The sequence below is a fragment of the Lepidochelys kempii genome, chromosome 10, assembly GCF_965140265.1.
Source record: "Lepidochelys kempii isolate rLepKem1 chromosome 10, rLepKem1.hap2, whole genome shotgun sequence".
Taxonomy (NCBI): Eukaryota; Metazoa; Chordata; order Testudines; family Cheloniidae; genus Lepidochelys; species Lepidochelys kempii.
In genome coordinates this window covers 34,273,430-34,290,684 of record NC_133265.1, presented here as the reverse complement: position 1 = coordinate 34,290,684, position 17,255 = coordinate 34,273,430, and the positions used below count along the sequence as shown (strand labels likewise).

Here is a 17,255-nt window from a genome sequence, read left to right as displayed (position 1 = left end):
TGGTCCGTTTCCATCCCCTCCCCCACAGGTTTTGTGGGGTAGAGGGCACATGGCTCCCCCCTTGGAGCTCCTTTCCCGGTGCTCCCGGGTGCAGGTGCCAGGCAGAGCTGGGTGATGCAGTTTGAGGGGCTCTGACCTCCCATGACCCTGGGTTGGCTGGGTGGCCCCCAAAGTGCCTTGTCTCCTCCCCTCTATCTCCCTCCCTGACCATGCAACCTGGGGTGACGGGGGATGACGTCTCTTCTGGAGGTTCCCCAGTCACAGGTGGTCCCAGGCAGCCTGTGGCTAGAATGAGCTCTGGGGTCTGAGTCTGTCTGCTCCCTCGCTCCCAGTTACTGCACTGGGATCCAGTGGAAGTAAACCCCTCTGCTCCCAGCTTGCTCTGGTGTCAATGGCCATGTGTGGTGCAGGATGGTGGAGGTCTGGTGCCTAGGTCCTGGAGTGGGGGGCTCTTCCCTGATAGCTGGTGATCTCCAGGTGCCTGTCCTGGCTGTGAGTTGATATGGGCTATTCAGTTTGGATGTATCAGCGCTTCCGCTGTTCACATCCAGAGCTCTGAATGGCATTGCATTTCCTGGGCTTTGTTTGCTCTCAGGCCATCTCCAGGCTGCTTTCTTCTGCATCATTTTTTAACTGTCAGAAATCAGAGAACAACTCTCATCCCATCAGCCAGTCCCTGAACACACATGCCGGTTTTATTGCTGGTATGAAAAAATCTAACTGGAAAACAAGATCCAGCTGACTCGAAATGAGTTTTCAGTGACTTAGTTGCTATCTAGGCTGCCTGGTTGGCACCCTGTCTGTAAAACACAAATACCGTTGTCTTTCTGTGTTGGATCTTGGCATTTTTTACCTAGGGTTATCTGCCTTATTGTAAGTGTTCTCCCTGGAAACTTTTTCCTAATGACACTGCTCTGCTAGATATTCTGGTGCCATGTGGCTTTGAAATGCTAAGTTTACCACAGTGTGCTGTTCCAATGGACTTCTCAAAGAGTTGTTTGCAACTGTTTTCAGTTTAGGTTTTTGTATCACAAGATGTTCTCAGCATTTCCGCCCTCTCTTCCTCTCAGAGGTTGAGTAACCTCTTCCCTATGATGTAGAGCTTTTCTTTACAGAGCAAATTTCTAGCTTAACCTGCTAGGAAATGAAAATGTTTCAACATGCCCTTTATGCTAATGTGGCAGAGACTGGCAGTGTGCATCTATGCTACCAGTGAATTAGAGCAGGAGGTAAGGACACTGCATGACCGCGATCCACAAATGCAACTCTACGGACGACTTCTCTCAGTACAAACTGGGAATCTTGGGTGTCGGACACTCTGAGTGCAATAAGCTACAAACTTAAGCATTAGGAAGCAGAAGAGTGAAGGTGGTCTAACAAGAGCCTCATCCTGCAGCCTGTTTACATGTGGTGAGTGGCCTCATTGGCTTCTGTTAGCCCACTCATGCAAAACTGAGGCTAGGGGATCAGCCTCTTAATTTGGAGGCACACAGCTTGGGTTCTACACCTCAGTTATATAAGCCTAACTAGTAAGTGCATTATGCAGGGACTGCATTGGGAGTTAAGTATGTTCAGCATGACTTTCACATTTCCTCACTCTTGCAAGTGTAAATTGGCGGCCATTAAAGGCAAAAGAAATATATTAATACCCAACTACTTTCTTTACATAAACGGAAGATTGAACCTGCTCCTGTGATACCAGGGGACTGCCCAAGTCAATTCTGTGCCCCTGAGTGGTGCAGAGTGGAACTGTGCAGTCCCATGATTCTGTAGATAAGAAAGTGAGGGTGCAGACTTTTGGATAGCTTGCTGCAGTGCTGTATAGTGAACAGTGCATGCACATGTGAGAAGCTCTGAACTACTACATTAAAAATGATGAAAATATTTTGTGCCTGTGTAGTAACGATCTCCCTAAAGAGTCTAAAGTTCTGTGACTCTCTGCCGTGTTCTTCACAGCCCTGCACTTCTATAGCAGCTGATTGGTGGGGATCTTGGAGTGCTGCACAGACCATTTGCCCCAGCTCAGTTCACTCACCCCAGAGGTGGCTTCCTTTTCATGGGTTGGTAAGAGAAGGGAAGTGATACTTCTGAGTGCTCAGAAATGAGAGGTGCTATATAGCTTGTCAGGGTTGTTTTTGTATAGAGCAGTGTAATTGCACATGGTACTTTACACTCACATTGGACAATGTTCAATGCTTCCAGGTGCTCACAGTTCAGCAGAAAGCGATCACAGAGCACACTGGCTAACTGTTAGAGTATCTGACTCACTAAACGGAAGAGCGGTTGGTTTTTGTTTATTGGGCAGCAAAGTTTAGCTTTAAGCTTTTAACTATCCCCCCTCTCAAACAGTTGATTTAATGTCCATTAGAACTGTTTGAGCCAGTCATCTTGTGGGCCAGTGTTGTGCAAACTTCACTCACCTAAATCTGCTGTTCTGCTGCTGGACACCACTTGGCCCTGATGTACCTCTGACCTGGCCTGTAATCCCTGTGCTATTCAGGTCTAGGCTCAGGGCATAGCTCCTTGTCTGCCTATCTCTGGCACACAGTGCTTCCCAGTGGCAGCGTGAAACTGACCAAGATTGCATCTCTTCTGCAAACTCTGTTCAGGAGCACAGGGCTGATCCTGGGGGAAGGGAGGGAGCTGGAACAGGAGGGAGCCTGAAAAGAAAAGGAACTGCTAGAAAAGAAACTGGGAAAGGAACAGGAGTAGGAAATGCCCTGGGGTGCATTGCTGTTGGATCGCCCACTGGGAGACCAAATTTTGTCTGTCTGTATTCAGACCAGCAGATGGCTAGGACTAGGGGACAGGACCAAGGGAGGAAGTATTTCCTCATAGTACTCTAGTGACCCCATCCTGACCTGCTGTTTCTGGGCATGGGAGGCTTTTTGACACCCTGTTATGAGAGCCATAAGGGCTCTAGATTAGCCCTTCTGGGTTCGGTGGCCTTTATGGGTCAGGGATGAATAAATAAAGGGCAGGGGACTAGGGGCTTGTAGCAAAGCCCCCCTTGAGTAAAGAGCTAGCAAAGTGAGGGAGGAGAAACAAGGGATAGTATGAGAGGAGGATGGCAGAACTGACTGGGATTGGGGAGTCTGTCTGAGAAAAGAGGCATGCACAATATCCAGGTAGGGAAGAGGTGAGTGAGTTGGGTAACTGCAGGTGGAGATGATACTGAGTTTTTCAGCTACCAGTCTTATTCCATGGGGTGTAGTCATTTTGGTTACCCAGCTAGTCAGGGGTATGGTGCATTATTCCCTTTCCTGACTTAAATACATTGCCTTGAATTATGGCCCTTCTTCTTCCCTGGGTGCAGGAACACTATGCTCAAGTGGTACTAAAGTGCAGACCTTGAATCTGTTGCCAGTTTGAAACCTGAATCTCTTCCTAGATCAGACCTGCTCTGTCTGAAGGCAAGGCGGCTCAGGCCCTGCTGATAAAAGCGAATGAGGAATTCCACAAATACCTTTCAAGAACCCAGGAAAGAGAGGGAAGGCAAGTGTTAGGGGGTGAGGCTGGTGCCATGGTGGGGGGCCAGGCTGCAGAGTGATGAAGCTCAGCTCTCTGAGGGAGGCTACAGGGCTGCCTGGCGTTGGAGATTAAAGTCCAAGCAATTCGGGAGGAAAAGTCAGTGGGAGGCAGGGGAGGTGAGGCAGTGACAGTGCAGCAATAATGAGCCTTGAGTATTGTGTCTGCAGCTTTCCTCTTTCAGCAGGCTCAGGTGAGTGACCTGTTCCCTGATGCCATGTGGCAAGGCGCGGCCAGACCAGGGTTAGGGTTTATTACTGGCTTATAGCTGCGAGTGAGACCACTTGACCTTGCTGCCCCTCTACAGAGCACTGTCTGCTCTCCATGAGATCTGGTGTGTGTGACCCAAATTCTGATTCCTTAACATGGAGACTGTTTTTTTTTTTTCGCCTTCCATATTTTTAATTGCAAACCATAAGAGTTCTCATAACCCAGGCCCTGTGCAATGAGCAGTTGTCTGCCGGCAGTTCTTGTGTGTGTCTGACAAAATTGTGCAGGTCAAATTAATTCCGCAGGTAAAAGCGGAAGCAATGGCCTAGTTACAGCAGCTGCCTGCACCTCCCGATAGGTTCTTTGCACACCCGCAGTCAGGTGTGCAGAGCCAAGAACCCACCTGGCCCATTGATGCTTCTGTCGAGTGACTGGAATCTTGACTGGCTGTGGCTAAGTTTTCTTCAAAGAGTTGATTCTCTGTATTCAGATTAACAAACTGCTAAATTTCGAAGGCCTAACAGGAGCTGAGCTGCTTGCTAAACAGCAGTGGGTATAAAAATACACTCCGACTGGCAGGCCTTATGGATGTCGCTGCTCATGCTGAAGGCTGTGGGAGTCGCGCTGGCAGCAGGCCCAGGTTTTTGCTGGGCTAGTTACGGATATTGGTAGCCAGCGAGGCCCAGCTTCTTGCAGGATGCTCGTGGCTTAGTTTAGAATAGAATCCCATGCTTTGTGGAAGTGCTGGGCTGACAGCTGTGGAGAGCGAACTTCTCTGCCTGCAGAGCAGGGCAGCAGCATGGAGAGTGGCAGTGTTTGCTCCCCCCACTCCCACCCAGAGGAGCCAGATCCAGGAATTGGGGCAGGTGGGTCTCCATAGGCCACTTGTCGGCTTCTCTGCTGAACCTGCCCACGAAGGAACAAGGGCTGCCAGTCAGGAGGGCCTGCTGGGAGTGTTGTCCAAGCCCCAGGGCTCCTGGGCAGCAGCTTGGCAACACTCATGGGGGTGCCAGGGAGACTCAAGCCTGCAGCATCAGCTGTGCTCCATGTCTCTCGCTCCCAGCATGCCTTGCTGCTTTCCTTGACATGGCCCAGAGTGCAGCTGGAGCTGCTGGTTAAACCAGCATCCCTCTCTAGCCTGAGAGAGCCCCAGGAGCAGGGAGCGGTCAGCTCCTGCTCCAGCACTTCCCCTGCCACTCCTGTGAGGTGAGACCAGGTTTGACTGGGGTGCCGAGAGATGGGGGCAGAGCCTAACGTCTTGTCCCAGACTCCATAACGCCTGGCTGTGGCCCTGAATGGGAGGGGCCGGTTTCTGGTGAGTGTTTGAGGCTGCTCATCCCCTGGGACCTGGAGGGAGATGAGCACCACGCATCGCCTCTGCCTTCAGGGAATAATGGCAGCCTCACCACTGTCCTGGCCTCGGCTTTGAATGGGTAACTGAGAAGTGAAGGCGCCACAGCGATCCCTGGTCTCCAGCCCTGCACCATTCAGCCTCTGCCCTGTCCATGCCCTGGGGGACAAAAGTTGCTCTGCCTCGCTGTTTGGAAGGCACCTGAGAGCGAGGCTCGCATTCTGTCCCACAAATGAGAGCTTGAGGTCTGGGAACCAGGCAGCTACTGTAGCTAATTGGGCTCAGAGAAATAAGGAGAGATGAGTGTCTGTCAGCCTAGCCAGGCTGTGGTAGCTCCTTAGAGGTGCCTCAGGTGTTGGGGGAATGCACCTGTGTTTGGCGGAGCTGTTGTCTGCTGCGAGGAAGCCTTCCCCTTGGCATGAATGAAGTGTGGATGTCTGCCAGCGTGCAGCGGTGAGACGAGGAAATGATACTCGGAGTGCACAGTAAAATAGGTCCTACTGGAAATGCCACCTGCTGCTAGTTAAGTCTTCCTGACCAAAGGGCCAGGGCCCTAGGATGGGCAGTAGGGGGACAAATAGACACTTATAATCTCCTCGACCCATGTGCTGTTTAATAGACCACAGTATCTCTCAGAAAACGGTTTCAGATCCTTTAGTTCTGCCATCTGAGCTATTGCGTGCCTTTACCTTTGTACGCCACTCAGGATCTACAGATGAGCAAGTGCTAGGTACGTGCAGAGGATTATGGGTGTAGATTGTAACCCTTTACGGCAGATTTGACGAAGTCTCTTAGCTGTGATATGCCACCTGCCCAAACTCTCCTCTCTGAGAGGGGAAACTCTCCTTCCAAGGACATGGTTTGCTTGAAGGAGTGCCCCAAGCCAGGGTGCTACCTTGTGCTTCTACTGGCTGCCACCAGCATGCTCTGGAGTGCAGCCAAGAAGCTACATGCAATCATCATGAGCATCAAAATACAACAGCAGATGGCCCATCTGCTAGTATGGAACACCTACCTCCAGGGTAGCCATGACTAGGACTGGTCTGTTCTGTCCCCTCTCTGAGTGGCCAAATACCAGCTTGTGTACTTGCCTGTGGATTGTAACCCCATGGAGGTACATGCAGAACCCATGGGCTTTACCAGGCCAGTGTAAATTCTAAACACAAAAGGAGCTTTCCATCTCAGTGCTCTCAGCTGGGTGGGTCACCCTCTAAGTGAAATGGACTAGTCTGGCCTAGGATTCCACAACGGCCCCATGAAGGCCTTCTGGAGTAGCCTCAGTGACTCCCTGATATTGAATAGTGGCTGCTTAAACCTCCTGTGAGGTGTGTTATGCTACTCCGGTTTGGGAGGCACCTCACTACCATGGGCCTTAGTGTGAGAAAGCCTTGTTTATGCCTGCCAGGGTCAGCTCCCCAACTCTATCAGCCTCTGGCAACACAAGCACTGCCATCCCCCATGGCTGCCAAACATCTCCTTGGTGTTCCCCTGCCCCTGGTCCACTGGACACTGAGTTTTCAGGTCCTCTATTCTCGAAGGAGAGGTACACCCCAACTTTGAGTGATGCCGTCAAACACAGCTCCTCTTACCACCTGGCACTTAAAAAGCAGGTATAAGTTTACTTAACAAATACAGAGATTCAAGTGACAGCAAGCAGAAATATTGGCTACCAAGGGTTACATATAAAATAAAATCATAACTCGCATACTATAGCCTAAACTTAACTCCCAAGGCATTGTTGGTTTAGAGAGAGAGCAAAATCCTTCCAGTGTATTACAGCCAGGCTTGGCTGGGACCTTCTGTTTGTGGGACAAGTCACAGTGTTGTCTTGCCTCCACAGTGGAAAGATGCAGGATTTCTTTACAGATATAGTTCAAAAATCCATTGGCTTCACTTGCCAATTGGATAGCCATGGCTGCTTGTGTTTTCCTATCTAGGATCTCCGCTGAAGACTTTGCAGTCACTTGGTTAGCATTTGGCCCAGACTGTACATGTATACTGCACAATGGGCACCTAATATTCAAAGACCTCACATGATCCTTTGGCGAACTATTATATAGAGACCAGACTCCCTGCAACCCTTATGCACCTCTGTGCCCTTGGCCAGTTGGGCCCAAGAGCTCCCGGAGTCCCAGTATGATCTGTGCTGATTTAGTTCCCCATTGGTAGAGTTTGTGCCACTAGACCTTCCTATCCAAGGTCAGAATGGGAGGCTGCACCTCGGCAAACTGCTCATCAGAGAAAACAATGAGCCAGGTTCATCTCTGTCCTCGTGCTGGCTGGGGCAGAGAGAAGCGTGTGTACACCCCCTATCTGGTAGCTGCAGGCGTCAGGGCAGCCCTCAGTGCAGGCTGCGTGGATGGGGCGGGGTTAGGCCTCTGCTATGCTCCCCTTTTTGCCGGGCAAGCTGGTGCTAAGCATCCCAGGGCAACACTGAACAAGGCCCACTTGCTTCACCTTCCATCCCTGCAAATTTAGCAAACTCTGTGCCACGTTACTGAAATGCAGACACCTCTGGAGTGAAGCTCCATGGTGAACTTACAGGCAGCAAGGTGAATACCAGTTAGGAGGATAGAAAGTTTGGACAAGGCGGCCAGGGTGAACAGCTACTCACAGGAGAAGTGCTGAGAAATAAATATATTTTTCAAGACACTGTCAATGTAATCTGTTTTAGTCCTTTTCCAAAAGGAGCTAAAAGTTGTTCCAGGGCCTTCATCGGCCTGAATCCTCCTGGCAGTTTTTGTGGCCTTGCAAATGCTTTCCTATTTGTTATGATTTTGCTGTGTTACAGGCCCTCAGGAGGTGAAAGTGGCTGTAGAGGGGACATAAGGAAACTGACTAGACTCAGAAAAAATCGTGGAGGGGGGAACCTCTTCTCTAAACTTTTACAGTAACTTTGTGTGTTCCTTGTAACAGTAGCAGGCTAAATACACTGGAGGCCCAAGTGACTCTTAAAAGGAGGGTCCCTTTCATGTAAGGTGGGACAGTTATTTACGGTCTCATTCACAAGGCACAACAGACTGCGTGGAATCCAGCACAGCCATTTGTGCAGGATTTGAACATGCTTCCGGGAGATCTAGGTCTGATGCTTATTCCACTCAGCTATCTCCTCTGCCTAAACAAACCTCAAAGCCACCTCTTGTTTTCCTGCTGAAAGATGCCAGCTTAATCCTGGAGGCCAAGGCTTTCTCCACTGAATAGATAGAGCAGGGGCAGCTTCTTGCACTGCCTTGTATAGAGACTATCTAGAGGGCAGGGAGGGGATCGATTGGTCTCCATGGTCCATTTAGTCCTTGACATCTCTGCTGAGGCTGCTGGTAAGGAGGCAATTGATTCCATCTAGGGAGGTGGTTAGGAGACAAGGCACCTGTCCGTAGGGAATTGGACTCACCGCAAACTGTAAGGGCTTCCCTTGACCTCCAGCATAAATCCAACTTTTCCCTTGGCATTAAGAGGGATGGGCACTTTTGTCTCTGTCTATATTTTTCTACGATGTCTCTATCAAAGTGTCAGGTACAGACCGCGGGGTGGTTACGGTTAGTTTAGAATGCAGTGAAGAGGGTTAACAACGGGTTTCTTCTACTATTGTGTGATTTATTCACTTGGGTGTCTCCTGAAATTCCTCACAATCTCCTCTAGTCCTGGCTAATCTAAATCATTGTCATCCTGCAAATATTGCTACCTCACTGTTCACTCCCTTTTCCAGCTCCAACGGTATTTTTCATGTTGAGAATAATATTCCCAAATCATAATCTTTGTCCCTCTTAGCCAAAATGGGATCAGATCCCAGGTAGGAACATTCCTTCATCTTGTCACTCAAAGGTGAGGATTAGCATTTAAATGTAGCTGGCCTTTTAAGTGCAGATGACTAAAATCATGCCTAGGACAGCATGATGCAGATCTGGCAAGTGCCTTTATTTGTTAAATTCCTTCCTTCCCTCAGTATCTGTTCCCCTTCCTCTGCTAGCCAGCAGCCTCCTAATCTAGTGCCCTGCTGACAGCGCTAGCTATAACAGCAGTAAAGTAGCTAGGGCCCAAACCAAAACCTCTCAGTTTGAATGAAAAGGGATTGATACAATCTAATATGACCAGAAGTATTTTAAGATGGCTTTTTACTGTGAACCTTCTCCAGACCCTAGGGTCGCATGAGCATCAGGCCTTTCGGTGGCAGTGACCATCTTTGCCACTGAAGCTTAGGGATTTGCAAAGTAAAATGTTGACATTGATTTCTGTGCATTGTTCTCCGTTTTCCCTAGTAGCTCCAGTGACGGTAGGAACAGTCATTAGCGCGGGTGACTGGGAGTCAGAATTCTGGGCTCTGTTCCAAGGTCTGCCACGTATATTTGCCGCTTATATTTTGTTGAACTCGTAGATTGCAGGGTTGTGTTAACAAATTGTCTGTAAAATGGGCGGGGGCTACAGTGGTCTAAAGCGATGGCAATTGTGGATCAATCCGAGAGAAAAGCTAACCTTGTAGCTTGCGAAGGATATTGTCTCAGTAACTCTGGGTATGCGCAAGCTAAGTTTATTAGGAAGCTGCCAGTAGCTGCTGAGTGGATAGAAATCCCTTGCATAGGCAGTCATAAATGGTTAGTCACCTCTATTCTAGAGTTGGACTTAGCCCTTAGAATGCTGATATTTCCAGCTTCTCATCCTAATGGTTACTTAAAAGCATGTCTGTCTGCCTCATCCGGAGCATTAATTTCCAGCTGAAACAGAACGTGGAAGTGCTCTACCAAGTTAAACTGTCCGGCAACAAAAATAACTGCTAAGTGTTTTAGGATGATTTCAATTAAGTCCCTTTCCTCCGACCTGTCTCAGACAGGAAGTGTGCTGAACAGAAGCAATCTGCTGACATCAGTTCAAAACCAACACAACAATATTTTGTTGCTGAGCACAAAACTCCAAAGGGTTGATCGAGCTGCCTTGAACTGTTAACAATTTGGGAGTTCGAGGACTGGAAATTACATTGAGCCACAATTCCAGACTGGCTATATTAGGCCTTGGACCAGCGTCACGAAAGCACTGCTAGTCCAAAGGTCCAGTGAAAGTTGACCTGCCAGGGCTACAAATCAAGGCTGTGTGCCATTGGAGATCACATCTTTTCAGTGTTCAGAGTAACAGCCGTGTTAGTCTGTATTCGCAAAAAGAAAAGGAGTACTTGTGGCACCTTAGACTAACCAATTTATTTGCGCATGAGCTTTCGTGAGCTACAGCTCACTTCATCGGCTGCATACCGTGGAAACTGCAGAAGACATTATATACACACAGAGACCATGAAACAATACCTCCTCACACCCCACTATCCTGCTGGTAATAGCTTATCTAAAGTGATCATCAAGTTGGGCCATTTCCAGCACAAATCCAGATTTTCTCACCCTCCACCCCCCCACACACAAACTCACTCTCCTGCTGGTAATAGCCCATCCAATGTCACTTTGGATGGGCTATTACCAGCAGGAGAGTGAGTTTGTGTGTGGGGGGGCGGAGGGTGAGAACCTGCAGTTGTGCTGGAAATGGCCCAACTTGATGATCACTTTAGATAAGCTATTACCAGCAGGATAGTGGGGTGTGAGGAGGTATTGTTTCATGGTCTCTGTGTGTATATAATGTCTTCTGCAGTTTCCACGGTATGCAGCCGATGAAGTGAGCTGTAGCTCACGAAAGCTCATGCGCAAATAAATTGGTTAGTCTCTAAGGTGCCACAAGTACTCCTTATCTTTTCAGTGGCGTTCGACACATGATTTGTAGCCCTGGTAGTTCATGAGAACAGACTCACAGCAGGGCTTTCCAATTCCCATTGTCCCTCTCTGTCCCTGTTCGGTTCTGCCCGGGGTTAGTGGGTGGCAGCTGTCTCCAGGGGCTAGTGCTCGAAAACAAAGTGGTGCTACGCATGGAGCTGCTCTGGGCCCTGTTTCTTGCACAGAATTAGCTGTTAATTTGCCGCGCTTGGAAAGGGGCTACGTCCTGGCATTGGCCTGGGGATTAAAGAGGAAGATGGTCCGAATGGTACTGCCCATTTCTCACGCGTTGGTGTCCCTGCTAAATGCTCACCATGTAACTTCTTGCTGGTCACAGTTAACCTCTCCATGCTTGTCTCTGCCAAGGCCTCCTGCCCCAGAGAAAGCTGAGTCTGGCTGAGTCTCTCATGGTGCTGTTGTAGGTGGTGAAAACGCTTCTCAATTTCTGCTAAAATTTTCTCGGGCACATGCTTGAAAATCAAGGCAAGGGCCAAAAGAGTCTGGGTCCTAAAGCTGGCCTTTGAGGAGGCTGGGGGTGGACTGAGGTGCTGCTTCCAGTGGCGATGCATGGGGGGGTGTGGAGGCTGTGGGGTGACGGGGATTGTTCAGAGCATGGGTGCAGATGCTGCTCTGTGCTGCAGTGATTCAGCCGGGCTCAGAGGCGGGCGCTCAGTCCCAAGAAGACTGAGTCTTTCTAGCCTGGAGGAAGCAATGGATAAAGCGGGACTCTCTCTTGTCTGCGGGACTTTGCCCGTTGCCTGGTAATGAGGGTCAGCACCTGGAAAGCTGCTTTGGCTCTCAGCTTCTTCACGCTGCCCCAGCTAGGAGTGATTGTTGAGCACGGACACACACGTCAAAAAGACCTTGTCCCAGTGACCCAGACCTGGGCTGTACTGAAGTTAGATTCCAGCTGTGGGCCGTGCTTTCAGGGCACCCAGGAAGCCCGGCGGGTGCAGAGCATGTTTCATAGGCTATGTCTGTTCTGCAAACAAAAGGTGTGTTCCTAATGCTGGGTAAAATAGCAGCGAAGACATGGCAACTCCGCGCTTGGATTCCACCTCAGGCTCCCTTCCAGGCTTTTACGCCAGCTCCTAACCCAATTAACAGCCTCAGAGCAGTGTCCTTGTTGCTGTTGTAACCCAGGTAAGCTAACCTGAGCTAAGGACACACCTCTTGTTTGCAGTTTAGGCAGAGCCCTTGGCAGGGCAGATCCCAGAGCCTGGGTGCAGTCACTTACCAGGTGACATGTCAGGTTTTAGATTTGCCTGTACAAAGCTGCAAGTCTTCAGTGCATCCTGGCTGCTGGGGAGCAACTCCTGTGATGCCAGGACTGGTGTAGTCAGCTGAAGGTTTCTGTCCCCTGGTCAGTAGCAGGGAGTTCTCAGTGAGGCATCCTTGGCTGTGAACTCAGACGTGTCTACCCACCACATGCACCCCCTTGTCAGATAGTGCTTGAGCTGGGGCCCATCAGGGCGCTCTGCGAGACTCCTCTACCATGGGGGTGTGGAGGGAGGAGGAGATGCTCATTTCTGTCCAGACAGTGTGATTGTGGCTCTGCTCCTAGAGCCCTGGATAGGAGCTGTTCTGCATGAGCCATCCGGACAGGATTCAAGGGCTGACTTCCTCTGGGGTAACTTCGTGCAGGTAGGCCCAGAGCAGGGCTGGATTGCCAGGCTGGCACTCCCCAATCTGAGCAAGAGGGGAAGGGCCTGGGGGTGGCAAATAACCACTGGACAGGATTCCTTGGGAACCAGCCCTGGGATGCCTGTCTATAACTCTGGGCTTGTGGGGACAGGGGTGGAGGGGAGATGGGGATTGAGCTGTGGAGTACTGAAGCGTGGGGAACCCCACTGATATCTTCTTGCCCTGACTGGGGAAGCCTTGTTCAGGGGGGCTGTTTGCCATCTGCACCCCCAAGTGACAGTCTGAGAATCATGTGCTCTGCACTGCTTGCCTTGTCTGTGCCCCGGGGTGTGCCTGGGCAAGCCTGCTGAGAGCACCCTTGGGCCAGCCGGGACGGGAGCAGCTACTCCACAGAACTAGCTGCAGTCCCAGAGAGAGCCCAGCACTGCTAGAAATGGAGCAAGGGAGAGGGATGCTGCAAGGAACCCCCTGGGGCAAGCAATGGCTTGGGGAGATGGGGCACAGCTGTGTGGTGGTGGGAGGATGAAGTGCTGCGTCTCTCCCTTGGATGCATGGGAGATCCAGCTCCATGGCTGCTTCTCTACTCCTTCCCCTCTTCCTTCTCCCCAGCCCACTCAGGGCAGGGCTCTCCTAATCCCGATTTCTCCTCTGGATTCCAGGCCTGGATCAGGGATATCCGAGCCGGCTCCACCACCTCCTTTGGGAACCACATCAAGTCCAGCTGCTGCTTGATAGCGTTTAATGCTGACTCTGCAGGTAAGGCGCTGGGTGGGCCGAAGTGGAGCCTTGGCAGAGAAGGGTGATTCAGATGTGTGTGGAACACAGCTAATGTGCCCATTAACCCTATAGTCATTGGGGCCCCATTGTGCTAGGTGCTGTGCAAATGCACCCTGCCCTGAAGAGTTTACTTTCTAATTAGACAAAGGGAGAAAGGAAACATTATCCCCATTGGATAGGTGGGGAAACTGAGGAACGGAGGGGCAGTGACATGCAGGGACTAGAACCTGGGTGTCTCAACCTTCTAGGAGGCTCCAGACTAATAATAATAGGATGATGTAAGTTAGAACAACCAACAGTAGGGAGCACAATAGGTGAAAGCAGAGGCAGGGAGGCTGGGTTACAAGACCATGTGATTACTTATCTTCATTAAAGACATGAATATAACGAACCTCGGTGTTGGGCACCTGCCTCGTGGGAAAGATGGCTCTTGCAGCACAGTGCCCCATGTGCCCTGCGAGACATTGTGCCCTGCGGGGCAGAATGTCTCTGGGAAGCATGGCAGTACCACATCCCAAAGTCTGTGTCTGTGGTTGGCGGCTGCCCCATTCGGGTACTGGCCTGGCTTTGCTTGGTTCCTGGGATCCACTGAGGTGTCTGGAAGTGAACAGGGGGTGACTGTCAGCTCAGTCATTACTCACCAATAATGGACTGAAACTGGAGTGGGCTATGTGGACCCTGGTGACTGTTGTCTCCCCCCAGTAGCGCTCTGTGCTTCAGACCGGACTGGTACGAAGCCGGCAAACTCCCTTGTTGGCACTCTCTGCTAATGACTGGTCCAGGCACTCTCCGGCAGTGGCTGGGGGGAGATAGCATGTGCATGCCCTCAGCCCTTGGGGTGTCATCTGTGACTATGTGATACGTTGTCTGTTTCACTGCAAACCTGAGTCTCCCTGTGAACATGCTGCGGGGATGGAACCCAACACCTGCAGGAGATGGGAGCTCCCAGCTGAGCTGGCATCAGAGGCATGTCTGCCCCTGGCTTGCTTTTGGATGCTAGGCGTGCATGGTGTGTGGCACTCCTGGCAAGCAGTATGGTACTCAGCAAGGGGCAGCCATGATGGACTGGTGGACAGCTTAGGACTTATGTTGTCTTTCAGGCGTGTTGGGCATCGTGCCACTGGAGAGCCAGGATGGAGGGAAGATGACTGTGTCCCAGCTGTGCTGCCATTCAGGTGAGCTCACCAGACCAAAACATATCGAATGAGGGACCAGCACTAGTGGGTGGGAGCCAAGCAGTCTCAAAGGCCTCTCTGACGCTGCCAGGAGGGGGCAGGTTTGTGAGGCACGTTTCTATATGCTGAGAACAGGACCGAGAGCCACCAGATGCATTTCACTGGCCAGCCACTGGAAGGCAAGGAGTTTGTGATTAGTGACCTGGTGCGGATTTGAACCTGTGACGTAGCGGTGAGAGTCTCCCTTGCCTACTGCTAATCCATGAGCCTCCTCCCAGCCATTGCATGAGGTTCTTACAGCCAAGCAGGGCATGGATCTCTGACTGGGTCAGTGGCCCTTTGGAAAGGAGCTGTCACTTGTCGCCCACTATCCCTGTGACTCACATGCTAGGACAGAGCGCACGAGAGTACTTGACCGCTTAGTGGGATTGCAGAGCAGCGCCTGGACAGTCTGTTGGCCTGTCTCAGCACAGGCTGCCTGCTCCAACCGGAGGATTTTTCAGGGCATATGCAGCAGATAATCAGAGCCGGAGGAGTGTGGGTGTTCCTTTTTTTTTTTTAAAGGCTTTATGGGCCTGTATCTCGTCATTTTTTACAAACGGAAAAGTACGCAGTGACCTACTTTCTTGAGCGTGCCAGATGCAGCAGAGGGGCTGTTAATTACTGTGTCCGCCTCCCTCCCCCAGGTCCCTGCAGATGGAGTTACAAGGAGCGCCTTTCAGTGGCCTGCATGCCAAACCAGGGAATCACAAAGGGGTGTTTTGTTACCAGCGGCGTTGCTTGCAGAAGCAGGGCCTCACGCCGCAGTAGTGCATCCTGACAGAGCTGTGCATCTGTGTGCTGGCTGTGGTGCTATCTGGGCTGGACGCTGTCTGGCTGACGTTGTGAGGCTCCTGCAGATGCTGACACCAATTGCACCCTTAAGTTAGCAAGGCATTCCACTGCCTCTCTTCGTAGGGGGCCAGCAATGGAAAATCCACTTGGGCCCAAGCCCTTTGATGGGTACAGAAGGCCTGACTGTGGGTGTTTAAAGAGCAGGTTTTCTCCCATTACAGGTGTACAAATCAAACTCAGAAAGCTGAGTCCTCGCTCTCCTGGGGTATGATGGGAGCTCTTCTGGCCTTCAGGTGGGATGGCTGGATCTTGCACACAAAGTGCTTTCCTCCCAGCTGTTCCATACATTTGAGTTGAGTAGCTGTCTCCCCTCCTCCCTCCTTCAGGGGTTTTCAACAGTCGTCCAAGAAAACTGGAATTTCTTACATGGAACCAATCGCCACAAGGCCTTTTTGATCTGTCCCTAACAAAGCAGAAAGGGCAGCGAGCTAGTTCTCCCCATCCCTTGGCAGAATGCCTGGGACAGGCTAGTTAGCTTGTGGCAGCAGAAGGGAAAGGAAGGCATCCTACAGCGGGTTAGCAAGGGCTGAAATAGAGCCACTCTGCTCTCCCCAGATTCCTAGCTCAGCAGTGGGGCTTCAATGATAATCTGATCTTCCAGCTGCTCATGAGAAAGGAGCTGCTAAGCCAGCGGAGGTTTGTCCATTGCTGCCTGCTGGGAGCTGTGGGCTCTGGGAGAATCATGTAGCAAGGCTGTCGTAGGGCAGGGAGCAAGTGGGCCATGGCTGCAGCGGACATGCTGCAGCCTTGGAGCCGAGAGCTGGTGTGCCATTGGAGTGAACCTCTGCTCTCCCCTCTCCCCATCAGATGTGGTGACGGACTTTGACTTTTCTCCATTCGACGCGCTCCTGCTGGCAACAGGCTCTGCTGATGAAACCGTGAGTGTAAATCGAAACGGGCCGAGGGGGGTGCATGCGGCAAACCCACTTGAGCAGGGGAGCGGGGCGGTCCTATGGCCCTGGGGTCATCTCTGGGCTGTGGCTTGTACAGGACTTTTCTTGGAGAACTAAGGAGTGGGGCTGAGGGGCAGCCACAGAGGGATGGGGATGTAAAACGGAGCTGTTGTGCTTGGCCTTCAGGCTACAAGAAGTATGAAAACGCCTTCCCAGTTGTCGGGGGAGAGGCAGCTGCTGAGAGCCCAAGGAGATCAGTGAGATGCGGGCTCAGTGCCCCCCTCGGGGTCTGGGGCAGTGACGGGCTATGGGAACTGTGCTCTGCTGGCAGCAAGCCAAGATGTTCATAGTAGCCACCTCTGGGGCGGAGGGCAAGGCTCAGGGGCAGCCACATTTGTGAGGCAGGTGGGCTGTGTGTCTCCTCTGTCCGTGCTGGGGAGGGAAGGGGAAAGGGCTGTGATTGGCTTGGCTCTATAACCCCACGTGGCACCCAGGCTGTATGCCCAGTTGGGTAGGACTGGGAACCCCACAGAGGCTCCAGTCACCCTGCCTAGGGGGGACAAAGCCAAGGAGGTGAATGGCTGAGCACTTGCTGCCAGCTTTCTAGAGTAAGGGAGCCTAGTTCAAACCCCACCTCCGCACATGGGCGCTGTGGCAAATGGAGCCTTCTGAGTGTGTGGCATCTTCCTGGGGGATTTGGGCATGGGGGGAGGGGCCTTCAAGGGGTCTTGCTGGGGTTCACCCTAGTGTCTCGGGCTGTAGGTGAAGGTGTGGCGCCTGTCTGAGAGTGGCCAGGACCTGCCCTCCTGCCCTGGAATGACCCTGGGGCCAGCGGGATGCCAGGTGGAGACACTCCAGTTCCACCCAACAGCAGACGGCGTCCTGGTGAGCGGAGCTGGGAGAACGGCAAAGGTCTGGGATGTGGCCCAGCAGAAACCCCTGACAGGTAGGCATGGCCGTCACAGTCCTGCAGAGCATGTGCCCTTGGCCCAGGTGCAGCCTTTCCTGAGTGAATGCTGGAGCAAGTCTCTGCTCAGCTGCA

General features: G+C 51.6%; 1 protein-coding gene across 11 annotated transcripts in view; it reads left to right on the top strand.

Moving 5' to 3' along the window:
* The window catches only part of CORO7 (coronin 7), a 185,120-nt gene that overhangs the window by 432 nt on the left and 167,433 nt on the right, over positions 1-17,255 (top strand). For all 11 annotated transcript variants that reach the window (XR_012161185.1, XR_012161186.1, XM_073362796.1 and 8 more), the window contains exons 2-5: positions 13,134-13,230; positions 14,352-14,426; positions 16,128-16,198; positions 16,976-17,159. Coding sequence is in view for 9 of the 11 variants with exons in the window: in XM_073362796.1 (XP_073218897.1) it covers positions 13,134-13,230; positions 14,352-14,426; positions 16,128-16,198; positions 16,976-17,159 (427 nt within the window). In the remaining 2 variants the exon portion in view is untranslated. The remainder of the gene's footprint in view (positions 1-13,133; positions 13,231-14,351; positions 14,427-16,127; positions 16,199-16,975; positions 17,160-17,255) is intronic.